The sequence below is a fragment of the Canis lupus genome, chromosome 12 (genome assembly GCF_048164855.1).
Source record: "Canis lupus baileyi chromosome 12, mCanLup2.hap1, whole genome shotgun sequence".
In the NCBI taxonomy this organism is placed as follows: Eukaryota; Metazoa; Chordata; class Mammalia; order Carnivora; family Canidae; genus Canis; species Canis lupus.
In genome coordinates this window covers 4,161,262-4,183,059 of record NC_132849.1, presented here as the reverse complement: position 1 = coordinate 4,183,059, position 21,798 = coordinate 4,161,262, and the positions used below count along the sequence as shown (strand labels likewise).

Sequence of the window (21,798 nt, the reverse complement as noted above, 5' to 3'; positions counted from 1 at the left end):
TAGCCCAAGTTGGGGTTTATGTTTAGCCAGCTAAAGCCCTCCCCTGAGAGGAACACAACACCCCCACATCACTTGCTGTTTATCCCTCAGAGGAGGGCTCACAGCGATTTGTAAAGCCAAGAGAAGTTCAGGGGCACAATCCCAGCCAGAAAAACAGGTGTGTGTCCTGTTCCCTGGTCTCCTCCCTGCGGGAGTTGGGATGAAATTGTGTCTGGCTTCTTTCTCCATGATGACAGGAGGACTCTTCCAAGGGTCTGTCTGGGGCATCTGGCTGACCAGTGCGCAGCCGTCTCTTCTTTTGGGGTTCCTTGTGCTAGAAGACAGCTGGGGCTGGGATTGAGTTTGGGCATCCCCCAGTCTAAGGTTGGTGTACCATGAAAATGTTCTGGGGTCCCTCAGGATGGGACTTTTTCCCTGAGGCCACAAGTGCCTCTGAGCTGTGACCTCAAAGAAGACAAAAATTGTGTCAGATTAAATGAGTCTACAGAGACGCATAATTGCAGTTTGAGTTTGTGAGTGTTTGTGTTTCACCTGCATGTGGATGTGTGTCTCCCATCAGATTTGCGCTGACCCCTAAAGTCTATTTCTAAAGTGCACATAAGAGACTTGAGTTCTAATTCTATCTATGATGCTCTTGGCCTCCATTGTACTCTATCCCTATACCCAAATTCCATAAAAAAAAAAAAAAAAATTATCCCAGCCCCATCCCCCCATCCCATCCTTATCCTCCACATATCTAGTTTTTTTTTTAGACCCCGGGAAAAGGGCAGGGCGCCCAACCACTTCCTTGCTGAGCTGAGAGGAAGGGGGAAGGCAGAAAATCTAAAGATCTGGATTCATGTTATATACAGGTCCTTCTGGGCTCCAGCTGCCAGTCTCTGAGCTTGACACATATCCCCAGCCAAAGCCCACAGGGAAATGCAATGAGGTATTTTAAAGTCCTATTCTTAGCTTCTGAGCCCAGAGTCGACTGGATTCTCCTGGTGTCCTGAGGACACCATGGTCCTCCTAGAGGTCCTTATGTGCCACCCCAGGCCTCTCAGAAGCTGGGGGTGAAGGGTCATGGGAGAGCAGATGCAACAACGCTGAGGCTGGAGATGGTGTTCCTTCATCACCACCCTCTGGCTCTTGGCCCACTGCCAGGCACGCCTGTGGGCAGAAAGCCAGTCTCAGCAATTGCTCATCCCTAGAGAATAGGCGGAGACCACCCTCCCGGGGCACAGGTAAGAAAAATATGAAGGTGGGAGGAGATCCAGGGAAGAGGGCCAGTAGGCTCAAGGGGAGGGAAAGGAGTCCGTTCTTCAGGTCACTCGGACAGCCCTTCAGGTGACTCGATTTCAGTGCTGAAGAGTTCCTTGTAGAGTGGAGGGAAAGTGGCTTGGACCATGATGGGGTGGAGATGTTGGAAAGTGTGCAGCTTTTCCACATGCTGGCTGCACAGGCTCCGAAGCTTCCCCTTGGGCGGCAGCTGGAGACGGGTTAACAGGGGAGGAGGGTCAGTACTCCAGCCTTCTCCCCAGAGCACCGATGTCCTCTCCTTCCTGGGTAGGGAAATCCTCCTGCTTTCCCCTCTGCACTTGGCTCTGGAGGAGTGGCTGGATTAGATCCCATGGCGGGTGGGGGCTGGGGGAATATGTTCAGGAAACTGGAAGCAAGCGAGGGCTGCTGCGGGAGGGGTGCATGTTTTCTGAGTGGACCCCTGCTACTCCTAAAATGAACCCTGGTAAATACTATCACAGTTTCTGCCCTTATGATACGGAGACCCTGCGGCCGTTGTGTTCTATCACATGCCTCTTGGCCTTCGTGCTCTGGAAGCCCTTCTCATCTGGAATGCCTTTCCATTTCTTCTTTGCCTGACTAATTCTTCCTCAGTTTCAAGTGTCCCTCCTCTGGGAATATTTCCCTAGCTACCTCTCCCTGGATTAGGGTCCTTCCCTCTGTGTAATAGCACCTAGAGTTGCCGCTCAGCAGGACGGAGACTTGGGCTGTGTGGCTGCTGCAGGACGGAGGAGGGACGACCAGGGACCTCTCTAACAGGCCACGTGAGAACTGGTAGCTGGCAAAGGAGAGGGGTGACGGTGGAGGGTTTGTATTCTGAAGGTGGAGCCAACCAGATCTGCTTTCCAGATGTTTCCCCAGGCTCCAGTCTGCCCTTCCAACCTGTCCAACTGGACTTGAAGTTCTTTAGGACATAGGGTGTGTATAAGTCCTTTCTCTATCCTCGGCACCTAGCACTCACTGTGCCCCGCACATAGCAAGGGCCCATTGCTTGAACGATTATATAAATGGTTCCTTGACACTGGTTCCAAATTAAATTGCCTAAATAATAGGTCTGATGACATCATTTCTCTAGCCTTCAGAGCTCTTCATTGCCTGGAAGTAAAGCCTTCACTCTTTAAGATGGCACTGAATGTCCTCTCTGATTTGCTACCTGACCTAATTTCAAGCTGGTCTTCTACTCCTTCCCTGCCCTCATCAATCAATGCCAGCTCCCAATCTTATGCTTTAGTCACAATGTACCACAAGCTATTCCACATATATGTGTTATTTTGCCTCCTTATTTTTGCTGATTGTTCCCGTAGTCTGGAATGCCTGCCCCACCCCCATGAATGTCCGTTAAAATCCGACATGTTCATGGCCTACCTTAAATGCTGCCTTCCCTAGGATTGCGTGTATGACCCTCTCCTTTTACCCTGAATTATTTTTAATCCCTTGTTCTGTGCCGCCATTAACATTTCCCCAATATCTCTTATCAAAGTAACCTACCAGGAGTGCAGGGATTCCGTGGGAGAGCACTGGCATTGAATCTTGCATCTATTACTTACCAATCAGGGAAACTTGGACAAGTCACTTAAATTTTTTCATCACTAAAGAGAGATTTTAATACCTGTCCTATTGATCGAGTTACCCTGAGGATGACAGCATGTCTGTGGTAGCACCTTGTTAATGGTATGACTATCGTATCTAATACCGTATACCACCCTGTATTAGAGTTACTGGGACATGGGCCTCTTCTTCGTACCACACTAATGACCCTGGGTGGGGGCAAGGACCACCTCCCTGTATCTTTCTGTTCCATGGTGCCTTGTACAAAGAGATGCTGAGTGAGCATTGGCTCTATTAAAGCCAGATTACTTCCGGGTGGGGCTTCCTCCCGATTCCAGATTCTCCTAAATTTCAATCTGGAAGTTCCACATGGAAGTGACGGCCCGGCCCATCCCCTTACTCCCCATTCTGCCACGAGCCCTCTAGCACGATGTGGGGCTCAAGTACTTCCTCCTCTGTGCCCTCAGAGCCCCAGTGTCCCAGCTGGGGTGAAGGGCTTGACCTCTTCCCCCTCAGGGACTGCCATCCTACCTTTGCCAGGATGCCTTGGCGGTGAGTCCTGTAGAGATGGTGATGAAAAGCCTGCTCCAGGTTGTGCTGTAGCTGTTCTACTTTCCTCTTCTCTTGGAGCCCCGGACGGTCTGGAGGAAGGCGTGGGACCATCACAAGAACAAGAAAGAACATGGACATTAACTTCTCCTGGAAGGGGGAAGGCTGTATCATGTTGGGCATCTGTGCTGGATTGCGGCCTTCTAGGCTGAGTGCGTGTGCGTCCTGGTTTGAGCATGAAAAGCTCTGGGGCCTGGGGCTTGGCTAGCTGTCTATAAGGAAAACTGGGGAGAGACTGACTCCAAGTGGCCTTCTCCCTGGTACCCTGATACCTCACATAGTCCATTCAATGCTAGAATTCCATTGTGGGGGAAAAATGAGAGGGATTCCATCCCCTAGCCAAGGATGAGCCCAGAGAGCAGAAGGCCTTGGTGAAGTCTCCTAGGCCAGCACCCGGGCCTCTGCAGCAGTCTGTGGCTAACTTCAAAAGACAAACCACCTTTGGCCCTGACTCCATAAAATAGCCAGAAGTCATCTTTTACGTCTTTATTTCTAGTTTAGGTCTCTGCTCGTTGGCAGAGCCAGACAACAGATTATCTCGATCTGTAAATTCAGGTTAGTAGCACTTCTCCAGGGTCTCTGAATATATAGCCTTCCCTGGCTCTGCCCAGCCCACTCCATTCCAGCGGAGTGCGGATCCAGAGTCCTGCCATTATGGTGCACAGTCTCAAAATCAGCTCACACAGAGCCGCGATTCTCGAGCCTGGTGGCACATGACAATCACCTGGAGAAGCTGTTAAAAATCCTGGTGCTCTGGCTGTACCCCAGATCAATGACCTCAGAGTCTCTGGGAGTGGAGTCTGGGGAAGAATCACTTTTTATTTTTTTAAAAGATTTTATTTATTCATTCATAGAGACACACAGAGAGAGAGGCAGAGACACAGGCAGAGGGAGAAGCAGGCTCCATGCAGGGAGCCCTACATGGGACTCGATCCAGGGTCTCCAGAATCACGTCCGGGGCTGAAGGTGGCGCTAAACCGCTGAGCCACCGGGGCTGCCCAAGAATCACTTTTTAAAACTCCCCAGGTGATTCCAGTGTGTGGCCACATTGGACTCGCTGACATGAGCTCATGAGCAAAACTAACTTGTCTCTGGGAGGTGGCCCACTTCCTCTCATCCTCATGGCTCCCCGCCTCCCCTCTCTCCAACTCCACCTTGGAGGGTGTTTCCCCCTCTCAGGCTCCTCTGAATCTTCTTTCTGCTCTTTAAAGCAATTTCCCAGATTTAACCACACTTGAAGGTCCAGACCCATTTCCATGGCTCCCCTGCCGCCTGACTGTCCCTTAGGCAAGCCCAACGACACTCACTGGCGTTGATGAGGACCAGGGCCGTGTAGAGAGCAATCTCATCCTCAGAAAAGCGCAAGGAACTCAGGGAGCGGGAGAAGTCAAAGATGGAGCTGATGAGCTCGCTGCAGCCTGAGGGAGAGAAAACTAAAGGATGAGCAAGGTGGGTGAGGCCACTCGCCCTCTAGGTGTCCGGAGTACAGGGCGGATCTGCCCTGAAAAGAGGGTGCCTGGTCTTGAAGCTTTAGATGGGCTTGCCATCCAGCTCCCGCCTCTCATTCCCTCTGCCCCTCACCCAAGGCTCGGAACAGCTCCATGCCACCGTATTTGCCTTCGAAAAAGACTGTGTGGTTGTCAGCATTGTAAGCCCGGCACATCCGGACCAGAACCACTTCCATTGCTCCTGGGGAGAGAGGGGGACATGCAGGCCGGTGTCATGAAGCCAGGAAGCTCTGCCCCTCCATATCCTGCTTTAAGCCACCTCCATCCGCTCAGCACCCCCCATGCTCTGCCCCCCCTTCAGGCCAGCCCACTCTCCCTGGGCACCTGCTTTGAGAAGCACAATCTGGTCATTCTGGCAGAGCTCCATAAAGCCTGAGAGCCTCTTCGCGAACTCCACCACGTACTGAATGGCCTCGGTGAGGCGGTGGGCACAGCGTTCCCACATCTCCCACATGGACTGCAAAGGAGGAGGGTCCTGCGGTTGCCCCATTTATGACCCTGCCACCCTCCCAAGGCCCCTGGGAGCCCAGGCTGAGGTTCAGAGCTCTCACACTCTCCTCTCTGGCTATTTAGCCTGTCCTAGCACAGATGTACACGTGGGTCGCACTCACCGAGCACCCACCAGCCGTGGGCACTCAGCCGTCATGGTGAAATAAAAAAACATCTGAGATGCAGCTTTGCCTCAAAGAGCTTGCATTCTGTTGAAGTGAGAAGGACATACTGACCCCTCTCCCCGAAAAGACCTACCTAAAGGTCTTAATAACGTAGAGTGACAAAAATTCCGTGCCAAGTGGGTGTTTTTTAGAACAGGTGGTCTTGTTAAGAGTATGATGAAAAAGAGCATAAACCTTGGAGCCCTGTGGATCTGAACGTGCCTGTGGCTGCACTACTTTGTGACCTAGAGTAAGTCTGTTAACTTCTCTGAGCTCCGCTTCCCAGTCTGTTAAAAACAGAAATAAATGCCAACCTCACAGGTTGCCATTGGAAGGGTAGAGGATGATCTCTGTGATGCATTTAGCACAGTGCCCGGCAGAGAAGGGGTGCTTGACAAACGGTAATCAGCGTTCTGACTACTGCTGTCATTGAGAGGGTACAGGGAAGGGGAGTATACCAAGGGCTGCACACACCAAGGTCTGGGTGCTGGAGGAGGTAGGATGAAGGCCAGACAAAACGTTAATAGGCAGGGGCCAAGGACAACCCCTCACCCATCTGCTAGGGTGTAGACACACACGCACACGCACACACACACACACCCTATATTTAAAAGTGGGGACACACTCGTGTCTATCTGTGATGGACATGCAGATAGCCACCTCTGCACTCCCCTGCGCCCTTCCCACATGGTCTCCTGGCCTCACCTTCCTCTGGTAGCTGGCCACCTCCTCCCGGGAGAAGATGTTAGGGCGCTGCCGTAGCAGGTCCTCCAGCCGCAACTGACACGTCTCTCGGTAGGACTTACAAACATTCTGTACCAGGTGCTCTGGGGCCAGAGGAGGAAGGGCATGGGCTCCATCTCAGCCAGCTGCTACCCTATGCATGCTGAGGGCCCTCCTCAGCCTGGCCTCCCCTCGCTCTGCCTCCCCTCCTTGGCCCCTCAGCACCCTTAGCCTCATGTTTAGTGTACACAGGATGCTGACTGGGGCCCCCCTCATCATCCCTACCCTCCCTGTTGCCCAGCTGCTCACCAGTCTCCATCAGGGAGGCATAGGATGCCTCCAAGGCGCTGTGGGAACTGGGGCTACAGTAGGTGTCTGGGCCCCGTCCTGGCTCCTCCAGTCCAGGAGGCCTGGCGTCTTCAAAGTGAAGTGCGCATCTTTCCAGGCTCAGCTGGCTGCCTGTGCCGTAGAAGCCACCGCTGGCCTCAGCCTTACCCCGCTGGGGGCTGTATTCCAGGTGGTACGAGGCCCTGTCGGGCCCAGCCTTGGCCAGGCTGCTGGGGTAGGAGGAGCCGGAGCCTGGGGCTCTCAGGAGGCCAGGGGGGCAGGCCGCGGCCTCGGGTAGGTCAGGTGATGAGCCCAGGGGCAGCTGCCCATCTGGGAGCCCTATGGGGCAGGCGAGGGGGTCAGCTCCCTGGCCCCCCGCTGGTGGGGTCTTGGCCACCTGTCCTCGCTGCTGCTGTTGCTGCCGCTGCAGCTGTTTCTGCACCTCGGCGTGCAGGCTGTCCCTCTGCTTCTTGGACATGCGGCCGAACTTGACAGCTGAAAGAGGTGGGGATCAGGAGTTTTCAAGGCAGGAGCGCAGGGGACAGGGCAGCATCGACAGGCATTTTGATCATTACAGAATTCATTTGCTGTTCCCTGAATAGCTGGTTCCGAGCAGAGCTTCTCCAGTGTGGCATAATAACTTCCCTCAGGGACCCCCACTTTTGCTCGACACCCCTCCCACCTCCTGCAGGTGTTTGCCGCAGGGTTGGTCCAGCCCAGGCATTTCGGTCTCCCAAGCAAACTCTCCCAGCTGGAAACCAGCTTCTGCCAGGAGCAGAATTCAAGCAGTAAGTCTGGACTGAGGACTGTGGCCTCCTGATTTTGGGGCTGGGGGGTGGTCGAGTCAGTGGGGGGGGGGGCTCGAGCTGTATTGGGGTCACCTCGCCCATCTAGGAGGGTCGGAGGAAGAGGAGAGCTGAGAACACAGGTCTCCCTGTGGTCAGGCCTGCAGGCTCCCTGGTGACCTAGATACTCACCACAGCCCAACCCAGGCTCCGCGGCTTGTTTCTGAACATCCTCTTCTGCTCTTTCTTTCCTGCCTTTTCACTCCCCCCACCCCTCCCAGGTGTGGGGGTACAGCCCCTCGCCCCGCCTGCCCCTTTGCACCCCTGCGTGTTTCCTTTCACTTTGTTATTTTGGGCGCTGAAAAGTGCTGACAGCCTCTTTCTGGCTCCTCATCACCTCATGCCTCCCCCAGCCCCGCCCTGGGCTCCCTCTGTGGTCGTGATGGGGGGCTTCGTGGAGGCAGAGGGCGAGGACCCAGGAGAGAGGCACTAGGAACAGCAGCCGCCCTCCCTACCCTCATGCCTTCCAGGCGGTTCTCGGGCTGATTCTGGCTCCGTTCCTAGCCACTGTGTCATGTTGTAGCACGGGGATAGGAGACCAGGAAGATGGAGCTGGTATTGGAGCCATGGAGCAGGAGGCAGGATGTGGCCGCTGGATGGTGTGTGGGCCACAGGCAAAGGGGGTGAGGAGAATCCATCCCAGAAAGAAGATGAGGAGTCTGGGATGTTGGGGAAAGGAGGGCGGGGGACCACAAAGACCTCTGGTGCTTGGTCAGCCCGTGCCCCACAGAAGGACGTGTCTACAGGGTGATGTCTGCCCTGGAGACTCCGGAGAGACCCCCCGGGGCTGCCTGCGTGGCCTCACCATCTCGGGACATGCCCAGTGCCAGGCATTTCTGCAGGCGGCAGTGTTGACATCGGTTTCGGCTGGTGCGGTCGATGGGGCAGTTCTGCTGGCGGGTGCAGGAGTAGACCACGTTACACTGCTGGCTCCGGCGGAAGAAACCCTGGGGGAGGCAGGCAGAGACCTGGGCTGCAGTCCTGGCCAGGCCCAGTTCCGTCCCCAGGGCTCCCTGCCCAGGCTCTGGCCCTAGCTTCCCCAGGTCCGACAACCAGTTTTCTCTCCTCCCCTCTCTTAGCACGATTACATTTTGCCAGGCAATCATGTCCCCAGGTTAAGACAGGCCCTCCTGTGTAGGGCACTCTTAAGCTGCTCCCTAGCCGCCTCAGGAGACTGTCCCTGGAGTCAGAGCAGAGGCCACAGGGCCCCCTCTCCTCATGTTGGAAGATACCTGGTTGTGCGTGCACTTGTGCACAGGCTCACCTTGCATCCCTCACAGGTGATCACCCCGTAGTGGATGCCAGATGACTTGTCTCCACAGATTTTGCAAGGAATCACTTCGATTTGCGCTGGAAGAGAGAAAGAACAGGAGTCATCCCAGGAACCTTACCTGCCTCGGCCCCCATGTCCTGGGCTGTAGACACAGGGACACGGTGGGACTTGGTGCTCCCCCCCCCCCCCCGACTCAGGTTTGTTCTTCCCCTGTTGCAAAATGGAAGAAGTGAAGTGCCGAAAGCTGCTCAGCCAGGGGTCCAAGAAGGCTGTTTTTGGGTTTCACAGGGTAGCCAGGAGCTGTGTCAGCTCTGCAGGGGCAGATGAGGCGGCTGCAGAGAGACCACCTGCTCAGCCCTTTAAGTTGAAAACCTCCAGTTGCCTCCCTTCTGCCTGAGGAGCCAGGAGTTCTCGCTGCTTTACAACACCTGCTTCCCGCCCAAGGGGCTTCCTCTAGGCCACCCTCCCCCACCAGGCTCTGCTCCTGAGGGCAGTGGGTGAGGCATGGGGGTGGGGGGATGTGGTGCACCAAGGCAGGAGGCACCTGGGGACTGCCTAGAGATGCCAGCCATCCTCAGCCGGCCTGTGAAGCCTCAGGCACCCGCTGGGCAGGGATCGGGTCCACAGGGTGGGGCCCAGAGAGGGCAGGAGAAGGTGGAGCCCAGGAGAGCCCTCAACAAGCCATGTCTGTCAGATTGTCAGATGCTGGCGATCCAGGGAGAGACTGAACCAGGGTGCCCAGGCCCCTGGCCCTGGCGCAGCGCGTGGGCAGCTCTGTGTGCATCGACACATGAGAGTGCGTATGTTCATGTGTGTACAAGGCCCTCTGGGTCCGGTCGTATGCACAAGTCATGAATGTTAGCTTTGGCTGAGATTAGAGACCATCTCATTCAATTTTTTTCCTTTCCAAGTGAAGGAATAGACGGATGAGGTAAGGTTGTTGGTCCAGATTCATGCAGCTAGTTTGCCCCAGAGAGGGGTTTACACCCTAGCTCCCTTGCTTTCCATCATGCTGTTCAGTGTACACAGCTTTGGGGGTACATACATCAGTGGGCATGTTAAGGCATGCGTACACATGGAAGGCCATGTGACTGTGAGTCAGTGGGCACATTTGCCTGAGCCAGCAGGCACGCCCGGCTGTTCGTGTGTTTGTGTTTGCTCATTGGCCAGTAGGATGCCTGCTGCCCACTGAGCTCACTGTGGCCTCCCAGGGCTCCAGATTCTCCTCTACTTCCCCTGTCCCTGTCAATGCCGATGGTTCTCTACTGAGGTTCAGGGACCAGCATTTGGCCTCTTCCCAGCTCAACTTTGAAGGGGAGTGGGGATTCCCACTGTGTTGGAGGTCTTCACCCATCCCAAGGGGGGTAGGGGGTCTCTTCTCTGCCATTGGGGCCCTGTGGTCTCTCCTTTGAGCGGGGAGGCTTGGGTGGAGTGGGCCAGAAAGGTGGTCTAGGAATATAGCCCTGACTAGGTCTGACGTGCCCCCATCCATGTCCCACCCTGAGGGCCTATAGGGCAGGCCTATGTTCCCATAAGTGCATGGCCCATGCCTGGCCCAGGCCTGGACTGTGGTCATCTGGAGGGCCTTCTGATGAGAGGTGGGGAGAGGGACTGTGGCTTGCCCACCACCCTCCGAAATTTCATTTCTCTCCTCTTGAAACTATTGTCCCCTCAAGCTGGCTTCTAGCTGAGCCAGTGTAAGCAGCTGCCTCCTTATGGGGGACAGGGTCCATGGGTATCTGAATCTCTTCCATGAGGAGTCCATTCTCTCCCCTGTCCCAACCCTCACTTGCCTGCCCAGCACCCACCCAGGAGGCTGTGATCATTGGGGACAGATGGCAAGTGAGCCTTTCAGATCCTTTCCAGTAAATGAGCAGATTGGAATGCATGGAAGGGAAGAGAGAACAAGAGGGGATTGGTAGCTGGAAACGAGGCAGAAAATTTGGAGGCGCCTGCATGTCAAGTCATTTAGATTCCCTAGGCCTAGGATCCCTTGTCAGTGACATGAGAATAAAAAATAACATTGTTTGTCCATGGGATGTTTGTAGGTAGGACGGTAGGCGTGACAATATTACCTGTGGAAAGCACTGTGTTTAAGAGGCAAACTCTATGTGCACCTGTTACCATAGAGCAGAGCTGAAGGTAAAGACACACAGTGGGTACCCGAGGCCCAAAAGAAGCACTTGTGCCCTGTACAGTCTGTGCTTGTCTCCACACCTTCCCCTCCGACAGCTCGAACCTCTCTCCACAGGAACCCTCAGCCCAGAGAGGGGAGAAACCAACGTGGGTCACCCAAAAAAGTAAGCAGAGGGGAGATTAGGCCAAGCCACAGTGGGAACTCAGACTCCAGCCCAGCAGTCAACCACAGGCCTCCCTGCCTCTTCCCTTCTCCCAGAGCCACATCCGTGTGCGTGTGTGTGTGTGTGCGCGCGCCAACCACACAGGTGACCCAGACACATGTCTCCCTGACCCACTGCTGGTCCCAGCCTGAGGAACCTCACAATGCTGTAACCGAGACCTTGCTCTTCTCATGGGATGATGTGGCCAGCCTTGGACCCCCCTCACAAATACCTGCGCTTGTTGGGGGGGCGGGGGCGCTGACGTTTGGACCCCAGCCACCAGTCCAGCCACCTTTCACTGTTTCCTAACCATGGTCCCAAGACAGAGGTACACAGTGAGACAGAAACGCAGAGTCAGACGTCCTGAGGTAGGAGTGCCAGACACTGTAGCCTCCGAGCTAAAGAGACCAAGAGGTTTGGCAGACAACAGAGACTTAGACCCCAAGATGGAGAGACAGGTGCAAAAACACAGGAAAACCCACAGTGATGTCCCAGCGCCAACGCCCTGCCCCTGGCCCTGTCTGCAGCATCAGGCCCTCAGCTCCCACTGCTACCTCCTTCCCCTGCCACCTGTACCCCTTTCAATGCCATCTGCCTGAAACCTCAAAGAGAAAGTACCGGTGCGCATGAGTGTGACTGTGGAGGCGGGGAGGGGAGAGAACGGGAAGGGCTGGCAGAGGTGGCAGTGGGGTGAGCAGGAGCTGAAAAACACCTCGGATCCCTCACCTTCAACCTACCCCTAAGCTCCTGCCTGAAGCTGCAGGTGATGGGAACCCAGATTGGGGAGGGGGAGCTGAGTAATCACAGGATTACTCAAACTGTTGCCCTGGAGCCTGGCCTGCCAGGAACTTACCATCTAAGGGCCTGACAGTGCCAGGAACTCAACCAAGCAAAGGTCAGGCCCTTCTAGGCCAGCCCCTGCGGCCCCCGCTGCTTCAGGAAGGGCTTTGTACCTAGCTGCTGCTCTCTCCAGGCCCATCAAAGGAAATCCTCCCAGGAGACAGGAGTGCCTTTGTGCTTTGAAAGCTCCCAAGGCATCTAATGACTGCGCGGCTCTAGCACTTTGCGTTTCAAACAAGATCAGCCAAGGGGCTTGTGAACATTTTGTGAGCTGGTCCCTCCTCAGGTCTGAGGGCCCGGATCCTGCATTTGGACGAGCTCCAGTTGATGCCCAAGCTTGCTGGTCCTCAGCCTACATTTTTGAGGAGCAAGAGTTTAGTCCCTTGTGACATTTTTGTGCCAGGCGCTGCTCCTCGGGGGTGGGGTTGGCCATCCTTTCCTCAGCCCATTCTTGTGTCTTCTCCTCAGCCTGTGAGACCTCTAAAGCTTCATTCTGATACGGTACTGGGAAAAGAAAACGAACCTCTTCTGGATCCTTCAGCGACTTGAAGTATCCCCAGGGAGCTTGTTATGTGCATCTCCTCCGTGTGGAAATACGGGAGAGGCAGAGAGGAGGTGGTCTGCCTTCCCCTCCCTCCAATCCCTCTAACCTCGCCCTTCCCACAGCTGTGAGATTCATTGATAGCGCTCTCTGAATGCATCCAGAGCCTGGCCCTGTGCCCCCTTAGGAAGCCAGCCCTGGGCCCCATCCAGGTGCCCTATACCTCAGAGAGGAAGTGGTAGGAGCAAAGGAGGGGCTCTAGCCCAGGGGGGTCTCTCCTCTGCAACCCCAGAAACTTCCCTAGCCCTGCTGGAGAGTGGATGGAGTCAGAGGAGCCAGAGGGTCCTTATCTCCTCCTGGTGCTTTGTCAGCCTCCAGCTGAGCCTGCCTTCTCTTGTTCTCTCTCCTTTTCTCCCATGGTCAGTGAATAAGGGGGGATAGTAATAACAGACGTAAGCCTTGGCTGAATTCTTACTCTGTGCCAGGCTTTGGATACATGTTTCATGAATGATTACGACAACCCTGAGAAGTAGGTATTACTTGTATTGTGCCCATTTTACAGATGAGAAAGTAGTCCAGGAGGGAGCAAGGCGCTCGACTAAGGTTACACAGTCCAAAGCCGCATATCTGGCATTTGAACCCAGGTCTCTGTAACTCGAGAGCCCAGTTCTCCAACTAGTAAGCTATACACCCTGTAAGGATGAGATGCCCAAGTGCATCAAGGAAATGGGATGGGGCCAAGGTTACTGGCTGCAAGGGGAAAGTGTGAAGTGTGGAGGTGGGGTGGGAACAGAATTCAGAGAAGACACCCCCCCCCCACCACCACCACCATGGAACTAAAGCCAGGACTCATATCCAGTGTAAAGACCCACAGACACATGGTTCCCTCTGTCCCGGGTCTTCTTCTGTGGTGCCCACCTCCTCCTGCCTCTACTCAGGTCTTGGGGCAGGCTTCCAAGGCCAAGGTGGAACAGCCCTCCTCACCCAACTGAGCTCCTTTGGGAGTGTGGACTGGCTTTCACACATCTTAGTAGGCCTCTGCAGAAATGAATGGGTGAATGGGAAAGAGGGATGCATCTCTTTTCTTAGCTCGGCTCCCCCCACCCCCACCTGCACAGAGACCACAACTCTGGCCAGGGGTCCCCTGTGTACCCCAGCCTGTCAACAGCCTCCCTCCTTTCTCAGCTCTCCTTCCCGCAGCTTCTGCAAAGCTGGAAACCACGCGGTGGGTGGCAGCCCAGGGGAGCAGGAGGGGGAGGGCAGGGGGTGGAGTGCCAGGAGAGGAGCAGTTCTCTACCTGGTGAACACTCCTCCCAAGTCAGGGCAAGGATGTTTTGCTGATACACCCAGATCCTAGGGCTGAGAAAGTATTGACGCTAAGACTCAGGTGGGCGAGGGAGAGTCTGGGGTTCTGAAAAGCCACCAAAGACAGCCAGCCACCTGAAACCCCTCCTGGTGCCCCCGCCACCCCCGCAGTCTGGGACGGGAGAAAGGAGGGGAAACAAAAGAATTGAGTGAAAACAACCGGTGAATGGTGGGGAGGGGATGAATCACCAGGAGGAAGCTCTGAGGAGTGGGAGCCCCAAGTCACAGTCAGCGGCTTCCCTGCCTCCAGGGTTGGGTCTCCTTTTCCAGAAGGGTCTGCCATCCTGGGAGATGCAGAACCCAGGGACACTGGCTCTGGGTCTGAGGCCCTGCCCTGTAACTGTCCCTCCCCTCAAATAGACATGCCCATCTGTTCTGAGCCCAGAGTCCCAGGACAGCACTGCAGGCGCAGGAGTAGAGATTAGATCTCAGAAAGGACTAGCCAGGGAGGATAAGAGGAGACCCCAGGGCTGCCTTCCTTACAGGGCTCTCAGCGTGGGAAAGTCCCTGTTCCCTGTTTGAGTCAGGGGCAGAGGCAGGGAGGGGAGGGAGCCCCTGGGAGGGTGGAACCCAACGCCCAGGCTTCCCTGTGCTGGGACAGGCTGGGATGCTCCAGCTTCTAGTACCTTAGGCTGGGAGGTGGGGGGGGGGTGGTTCCTGTTAGGAATGGGAGGAGGGGAAAAGGCATAGGTTTCAGGGTGGTGCGAGGAAGGAGGGGGTCCTTTGTAAAGGCTTCAGGTGGCCCTGGGCTCTCAGGATGAGAGCTGTGGCACCCGGGGGGCCTGGACTGCTTCCTGGCCCACCACTTCTCATTATCATGAGCAGCCTTGGAAAGACCAGGGCACAGCAAAGACAGGCATGGGACCTCACACCTGCCCGTCTCCCCCTCTTCCCCCTACCTCACCATCCATACCCAGAGCTGGAGCCTCACACCTCTTGGCTCCACACTGGCCGTGTCCTTAGAGAGAGATGACTAGGGCCGCCGTCTCTCTGGCTGGCTGGGAGTCTGTTTGGCTAATGGACATTTCCTCTTTACTTAGCAGCAGGTCACCATGGCAGGGAGCTGTGCCATCCTTTCAGAACCCCCATGAACTCCCACTCTCTGACTTCCTAGCCTCGATCAGTACTCAGTACGCGGCGCCCCCCTCCCCTCTACTGCCTAGCCCCCTCCCTCCAAAACCTCTGTGTCTCTATGCCTCTCTATCTTCGGTGCTCCGGCTCTGTCTCGGGCTTCATCATGTTTGGGTGGTATTTCCTGGTATTTCTCCATTTATAGCCCATCAGGACATCATTCTTTCCCCAAGTATTTCATAAATCTGTCCTTTGGGTTTGACCTCTACACCTCTTTATTTCCTGGTCTGTTTCTGCTCCTTGTGTGTCTGCCCCTTGGTCTCTGGGGTGTCACAGTCCCCAGCCCCTGGTGTACGGGCTCTCCCTGGCTATGGTCAGAGGGCGTGGAGGTGGCTAGGACTCACTAGGTATGTGTTGGGGGGGAGGGAGCCAGGTAAGCTGGGACTGTGAGATACTGAGAGATGTCTAAGCGAGAAGGACCAGGGGCATCTACCCCCACATAGAAGGGCCCTCTCTCCTACTACCAGCCTGGATGGAGCTGTTGGAGGGATATCATATAGAGCTGCCTAGTGGCTTCCTCATTCAGGAGGGGCTCCTGCTCTCCTGCCAACCTCCGAAGCATGCTCAATCCTTGCTTGCCAGGGTGGATTTGCTGACTGGGGAGCATTTCTGGGGAGATTGGTCTTTTAACATTTGAAGCTGGAAGGAAACGGAAGCTCCAAAAGGCCTCTCTTCCTGTGGAAGTCTTTGGCTCTTCTCTTTACCCCTCCTGACCCACCGCAGCCCATATACCTGCTCTGGGATCTCTGTCCCAAGCTCGCTCTTTTCTATGGCCTCTTCTCCAACTGTCCTGGGAGAGTTGAAACACCTTCACTAGCTTTGGGAAGCTCACCTCGGGGACCAGAGCTCTCACCTTGGTCTTGGGTCCTCAGAACTGGGAGCCTCTCCAAAGCTGGTTTTGTTTTTAAGTTCAGCTCTCTTGTTCGCTGATGAGGAGACCAGGGCCCAGTGACTTGCCTAAGGCTACGTGGCCAGTCAGTAGCAGAGTTGGCACCAGAACCTGGTCTCTAGACTCTCGGCCTATGGGTCTTTCCAGGACCCAATATGGCCTCCCTCCTGTGGTTTGTGGGAAGACCCCAGGTTGAGGCTGGGGCTGCCTCAGGCCTCAGGCCACAGGGACGTGGGCTTCCTATTCCTCATTTGCTCTCTGCTCCGAGAGCTTCTCTAGCTTTCCTTACATGCACACAAGGATTGTCTGATTTACCCAGCCTTGCTCTGCTAGGAGGCATGGGGGCCCCAGACATCTACCCACTAGCTGTTGGCCCACAGCTCCACGCCAGGAAGGGGCTGAAGCCAAAGGCTTTCTGCTCCCGTCTCCCCTGCCATATCCATCTCATTGAGTGGGTGACTGAACCTGGGGACACACACAGACACACAGACACACTGGGACTTCTAACCCTCTCCACCTGACGATCTGGCTTTCCCCTCCCTGTCCTGTAGCTTCGGGGTACAGTGACCCCTCTGGCTCCTCTCTCACCCACTTTGGGACAGGCTGGAGGCACTGCGGGTGGGTGGGACGCTGCAGGGGGAGTCGGGACGGTGCCTGTCAGTTACCAGCCTCCCTCTGCTGCGGCTGTGTGACCTGGGGTGAAGCGCTGGTCGCATTGGGGCTCAGTCTTGTTAGGCGAAAGGCAGAGCACCTCGGCTACTCCTGCAGCTCCTCTCCAGCACTCCTGACAGAGGCATCTTCCACAGCCCTCATCTCCCCCTGCTCTGAGAAAACTGCCTAGGGAGCAAGCCTCCAGCGACTGCACCCATCCCAACAGACCTTGGCCTGGACCGGGACACACCCTGCCAGGAGGAAAGAGCACTCAGCTTTGCTCACACTGTTCAGTTCCAGAGGCCCAGGCCTGACACTGGCGTCCCATCCAGGCTTCCCGGTTCCCAGGTGGCCCATTCACTTACTTCTCATGACTGGGCCTCAGGCTTCACAGCCCCAGCTCTCTGTCCTCAGCCGGGGGTGGTCCGGGGCGGGGGCACAGATGGCAGCTGGGTTGGGGGTGAGGCCCTTTCTGTGGAGCTCCAGCCCGCAGCTCTGCACCCAGCTCTCTCCAGTTCTTCTGGGCTGGGGTGGGGGGGGTTTAAGCCACACCACACAGGTGGCCGAGTGACAACCCCCCCACTGCATCCCCACCCCCTCTGGGGTGCAGCAAGTAGGATGACAGGCTCCCCACGTGGCCAATCTGGGCCTGGGGCAGGGTGTGAGGGGCGGGGCAGCCATTGCAGGGGGGCGTTGGAAACTTCCAAAACCACATGCGACAGCCACGCGTGGTAAGAGCTGTTTCCACCCGCCAGAGGTAGTTCTGGCTGGGGAACCAGAGTGGAGCTCACAGGAGCCTGGCCATGTTCCCACTCCCCCTCCCACCGAGGACCTGAACCTGACCCTCTGCCAGGTGACTGACTGCAGGGACAGGGATGTTTCTGGAGGTAAGTCACAGGATGTCTGCCCTGGGGGCAGTGGCTGTGCCACCTGAGACCCTGTGGACTGCCAACAGCTGCCCAGTGGGGTGTAGTCTGGGAGGCTGCCCACCGTGCTTCTGCCCTCCCTACAGACGTGGTGTATGCCTCAGGCCAGGGAACAAATGATAATAGCAGCAGGAATAATCATCAGACAAATACCCGCTGACTGCAAGAAGGGTTAGTCCGTCAGACATTTCCTCAAGAGCAAAACTACTGAAATCAGAATGCAGATGATGATGATAATGACAATGATGATGATGGTGGTGGTGGTGGTGATAATAATAATGTTTACTTTGTGCCAGAAACACTTCTTATGGTTTTATGTGGATTATCTAATACTCACAAAATACTTTATGGGGTAGGTACCATTATTCCCATTTCAAAGATGAAGAGAGGTTAAATTACTTGCCCAAGGTCACATATAGCTGTGTGTGGTGGGTTTAGGATTTGAATTCAGGCAGTCTGGCCCCAAATCCCACCTAAGGAAGGGGAGGGTTTCTCTGGTTCACATCTGCTCTTGACGGTGTCTTAGCTTGGGAGGTCTTCTGGCATGTGAGTCTACAGTTTCTTGGCCTGGGGGTCCTTCTGAGGGGCTGTCTCAGCCTCTTATCTGCTCCATGGGCTCCCCCAGTCTCCCTCAGAAGAGGGTTCCCCTCTTCGGGGCCCTCCAGTAGCTAGGCCCTCTCTTGGTCTGGGGGTCCCTCCTGAGTTCCTCCCTTCTTGGGGTTGTCTCAATTTGGAACCTCTTTTTCTGAGCCTCCCAGCCTGGGGGAGTTAGTCCCTTCCAGATTCTCTGCACCAAACTTCCTAAGAGGTCTCTGATCTTGCCAGGCCTTGAGCAGCTCCTTGGTCTGCTACAGGCCTTTCCCACTGGCCTGCCTCTGGCGCGCAGGACCTGGCAGTGGACTGGGGAGGGGCTGTCACCCCGGTTCCTCACAGAACATCCTGGGATGAGGTGGGGCATGGTTGCATGGGACCGGTGGGCTGGGAAGGGGGAAAGGGGTGTAGCCTTGGCCATGGTTTCCCCCTTCTCCCCCCCACCCACATATGGTCCCTGGCTCCCATCCCCCAGCTCACGAGCACAAGCACGTCACTCCTTGACCTGCTTTCCTCACAGGGCCCTGCTCAGCATTTCCGTGGGGCCCTGTGGCTAGGGGCAGGCGAGGCACTGATCAGGATTATGCTGAGCAAAGCAACCTTCCAGCCAGGAGGATGAAGCATCCTGGATGGCCCCCCAGCTCCTGTCTGCCCGGCCTAGGGACCAGGGGATGCTGTTGCCTCCGAGATTTCTCCGCTTAGAACAGGGAGGCTCTAAGCAATCTTGGAAGCCAGAGCAGGGTCAGCGAGCTCTCAGAAGGAACTGGGAGGTAACCCAAGGGAAGGCCATGGAGAAATGCAGGTGGTCTCTCTTGCCCCAGAGTGGTCCTCACTGATTCAGGGACATATGCGTCTGGAGGCCTTCCCCCAGAGCACCCTCAGGCCGCTAAGGGCATGCATGGCCCTGATGTGATAGAAGCTTTGGGACTGAGGTGGAGTGGCTGCATTTTCTGGGAGAGTAGCTTCTCCCACAAACCAGGGGGGGTGGGTAGATCTGATGTGCTGAGAGGTCCACAGAGAGGATGCATATTTGCCAGTATCTGTTGGGAAGTCCTTCCTGAGCTCTAGCCTCCTTCCCACATGCTGTAGCCTCAGTCTTTCAGGGCTTGGAGTGTTCCTGTGTGTCATGTTTCCTACAGAGGTGAAAGCTTTCCTGCTCTCCAGCTCTGCACAGCTTGGCTTGTTCACACTTCAGGATGTGTTAACCACCAAGACGAACACCAAACGTGGCTCAGCTGCCACAAAGCCTAGTGGTGCAGGCTCTCTCAGTCCCTGAGGCTGCCCCTGTCTCCCTCCTCCCTGCTGCCAGCTCCTGTGCCTCCGTCCAGCACCCTCCTCTCTTTCTCCCGCCCATCCCTTTCCTAATTCTCCTCTCCTGGTGTCTGTGGTGCTCCCTCTCTGCAGGCAGGCTTCCTCCTCCTCTCCCATAGCCCTGATCTTGAGGTTTCTTCATCCCTTCTCCTCTGGGCTCCCCATCTTCCTTGCTTCCCTCAGTGCCACCTCTGCACATGCCCCCTGGAGCCCCCTGACTTCTAAGCTGTCTCTCCACACCCAGCACCAGGTGCTGCCCCAATCTTCTACTCACAGGTGTGGGTCTTCTTGGCAGCCAGCAGCTCTGGAAAGAGAAGAGAGCGGTTGGGGCCAAAAATTGAAGATGGTGGGCCCTGGGAGACACCCTCCACCCTGTCATAGGCCCTATCCTACCCTACTCCTTCCTCCAGAACCTGGTGTCTGAGCAGAAGGCGAGACCATCTGCCACAGCAGCCCTGTCTTCATTCTCTGCCCTGCGGGTCCTCAGAAGCACTAGGCTTCGCACTACCTCCGGCAGTCCCCAAGCTCGTCCTTCCCCGAATGCCCTTTCCTGACACCCTGCTCAGGGTAAAGCCAACTTGCCCTTGTCCCTCGAGCTTCCGACTGCAGAAGCTGCATGTCCCCCCCACCCCCCTCGGCCTCGTGCTGACACTCAGCACCGGGTGTTTGCTTTCCCGACACTAGAGCCATGTTGTCCCGTAACTGCTGTCATTGTGTCATGATTCACAACGTGGGGCTCTCCCGCTAGCTGGGAAGCCGCCTGCCCTATTGATTGTGTGACCCCCAGAGCCATCCATAGCGGCTGGCCCGTTAGAGATGCACCACAAATATTCTGCGCCAGTTACATCCTTGTGGGACTTAAGTCTCTTGTTTGCTTATTAGTGCCCCAAAGCACCTGGGACTGCCAGAGGTGTGCAGGCTGAGAGTAAGGGGGTGAGGCTGCCTGGAGGCAGAGGAGGGAGAGCTGTGAGCATAGACCCCACTCTGCCTTCCCGCTGCTCCCCTGGCTCACCAGCCTGCCGGGAGGGAACCCCTTCCTGCGGCCCAGGTAGAGAGTGGGCAGTAGAGGGCCCCGGGGGGTTGATGTGGGGTGGGCAGGGATGCACATACGTCCGAGGGGCACTTGCTGAGGGAAAAGCCTCAGCTAAGATGCCACGGCAGTGGCGGTGGCAGGCGGGTAAGGTGGGTGGTCATTCATTTATAGCATTTATTGAACACCTACCAAGGGAGCCCCCTGGGAAGAGGCTTCCCCTGCTAGACCTTGGTCCGTTTCCTACAACCACGCAGCAGCACCTCATAGAGCACGAGGCCAGCCTTTTGTCCCAGCAAAGCCTGCAGGCCTGCCTTGTGCCCCCTGTAGTCTCCCTAACCTCTGAATCTGCGATGATCCCTGCCGATCCCTGCCTGGAGAAGGAGTGGCTCCATCCGCCCCTCCCACTCCCCCTGATCCTGACCAGCCCCACCCAGCTTCCTCCCTGACGTGGCACCCTCTCTCTGGCCTCCAGCCTTGCCCCTCAGAGCAGTCCTGGGGTAGGGTGCTCCCTGGGCAGCTGCCTGCCGGGCAGTGGATGTCCTCCTCCACCAGGTGGCCGAGCTGCCGGCACTCACTCTCCTTGGTGCTCATGGCAGACCAAGCATGTGGCTGTGGATCCTGCTCCTGTGAGGGTCTCTGTTAGACCACGGGAGGCCTGAGGACTACCTGGCCCCTTGCCCCTCACTGTCCCCAGGCTGGTGCCCCGCATTCTCTGCAGAAATGAAACCCCATGCTCCTGGGCCAGTGGGCATGGGCAGCTGACAGGGTGTGGTTCCTTCCTCCCCCAACCCTCTTGCTTGTCACCCCTCAAGACAGGCCAGGTTCCTCCCCCAGTGAAGGAGCAGAAGGTGGAGAGGCCGGCCTTCCAGCCCCTGCTGCCCTCGGCCCACTGACCCAAGGAGGGTCACCACCTCCTCTCAGGGGGCACTCACGCTGCGGAGGGCCTGCCCCACTCTGACCTTCCTCGCTCTGCTCTTCACACACCCCCTACCGCCCCACACCTGTCTCTTCCCTCTCCACTGCTCCCTGTCTTTCCCCTCCACGTGTTTCCTGCTTCTCCCCCACACTTCCCACCATCTCCTCCTCTGCTGCTGCCTGAGCCCCTCCTCCTGCTTCTCCTTGTTTCCATCAAGACTGGCCTATATCCCCTGCCAACCCATCTCTCTCCTCCTTCTTTGTCTCGTTGTCATCGTCCTCCTCCTCCTTCTCCTCCTTGCTTTTTTGACCAGACTCTTTCAATCTCTCTCTCTCCTCTGAACCTCCAGGCAAGTTCTTGCCACCTGCCTGCAGAGCCCTGGGCCTCTTACCCTGCGAGGCTCGGTGCTGTCTCTGTGGGGCCCTGTCCATGGGGCAGCTCCCTGGGTGCCGTCCTTGCTGCCCTGGCTGCCCAGGAGGGCAGGGAGCAGGGCCCAGGGGA

General features: G+C 56.3%; 1 protein-coding gene across 3 annotated transcripts; it reads right to left on the bottom strand.

Annotated features, from left to right (window-relative positions):
* Window positions 1–821: 821 nt before the first annotated feature.
* On the bottom strand, window positions 822–21,798 carry RORC (RAR related orphan receptor C). Of its 3 annotated transcripts, XM_072769125.1 has the most exons (12): window positions 21,689–21,757; window positions 19,623–19,652; window positions 13,403–13,522; window positions 8,756–8,841; window positions 8,297–8,438; window positions 6,629–7,141; window positions 6,302–6,423; window positions 5,268–5,400; window positions 5,017–5,124; window positions 4,743–4,853; window positions 3,358–3,467; window positions 822–1,468 (listed from the first exon to the last, which is right to left on the bottom strand). In XM_072769125.1, the coding sequence occupies exons 5-12, from the start codon at window positions 8,307–8,309 to the stop codon at window positions 1,307–1,309; spliced, it is 1,272 nt and encodes a 423-aa protein (XP_072625226.1). In that variant the 5' UTR covers window positions 8,310–8,438; window positions 8,756–8,841; window positions 13,403–13,522; window positions 19,623–19,652; window positions 21,689–21,757; the 3' UTR covers window positions 822–1,306. The 3 variants fall into 3 exon arrangements, with proteins under 3 accessions (XP_072625226.1, XP_072625224.1, XP_072625225.1); XM_072769123.1 differs by lacking the exon at window positions 13,403–13,522 and having other exon boundaries at window positions 21,689–21,798; XM_072769124.1 differs by lacking the exons at window positions 5,017–5,124; window positions 13,403–13,522 and having other exon boundaries at window positions 21,689–21,798.

Excerpts from the sequence above, each read along its gene's own strand:
- RORC (XM_072769123.1), bottom strand. The coding sequence starts at position 21,728 with ATGGACAGGGCCCCACAGAGACAGCACCGAGCCTCGCAGG. Across the intron at positions 8,842-19,622 it reads TGCCAAGAAGACCCACACCT|CGCAAATCGAAGTGATTCCT; the intron begins GTGAGTAGAAGA and ends TCTCTCTTCCAG. Across the intron at positions 1,469-3,357 it reads GCCAAGGCATCCTGGCAAAG|CTGCCGCCCAAGGGGAAGCT; the intron begins GTAGGATGGCAG and ends ACCCGTCTCCAG.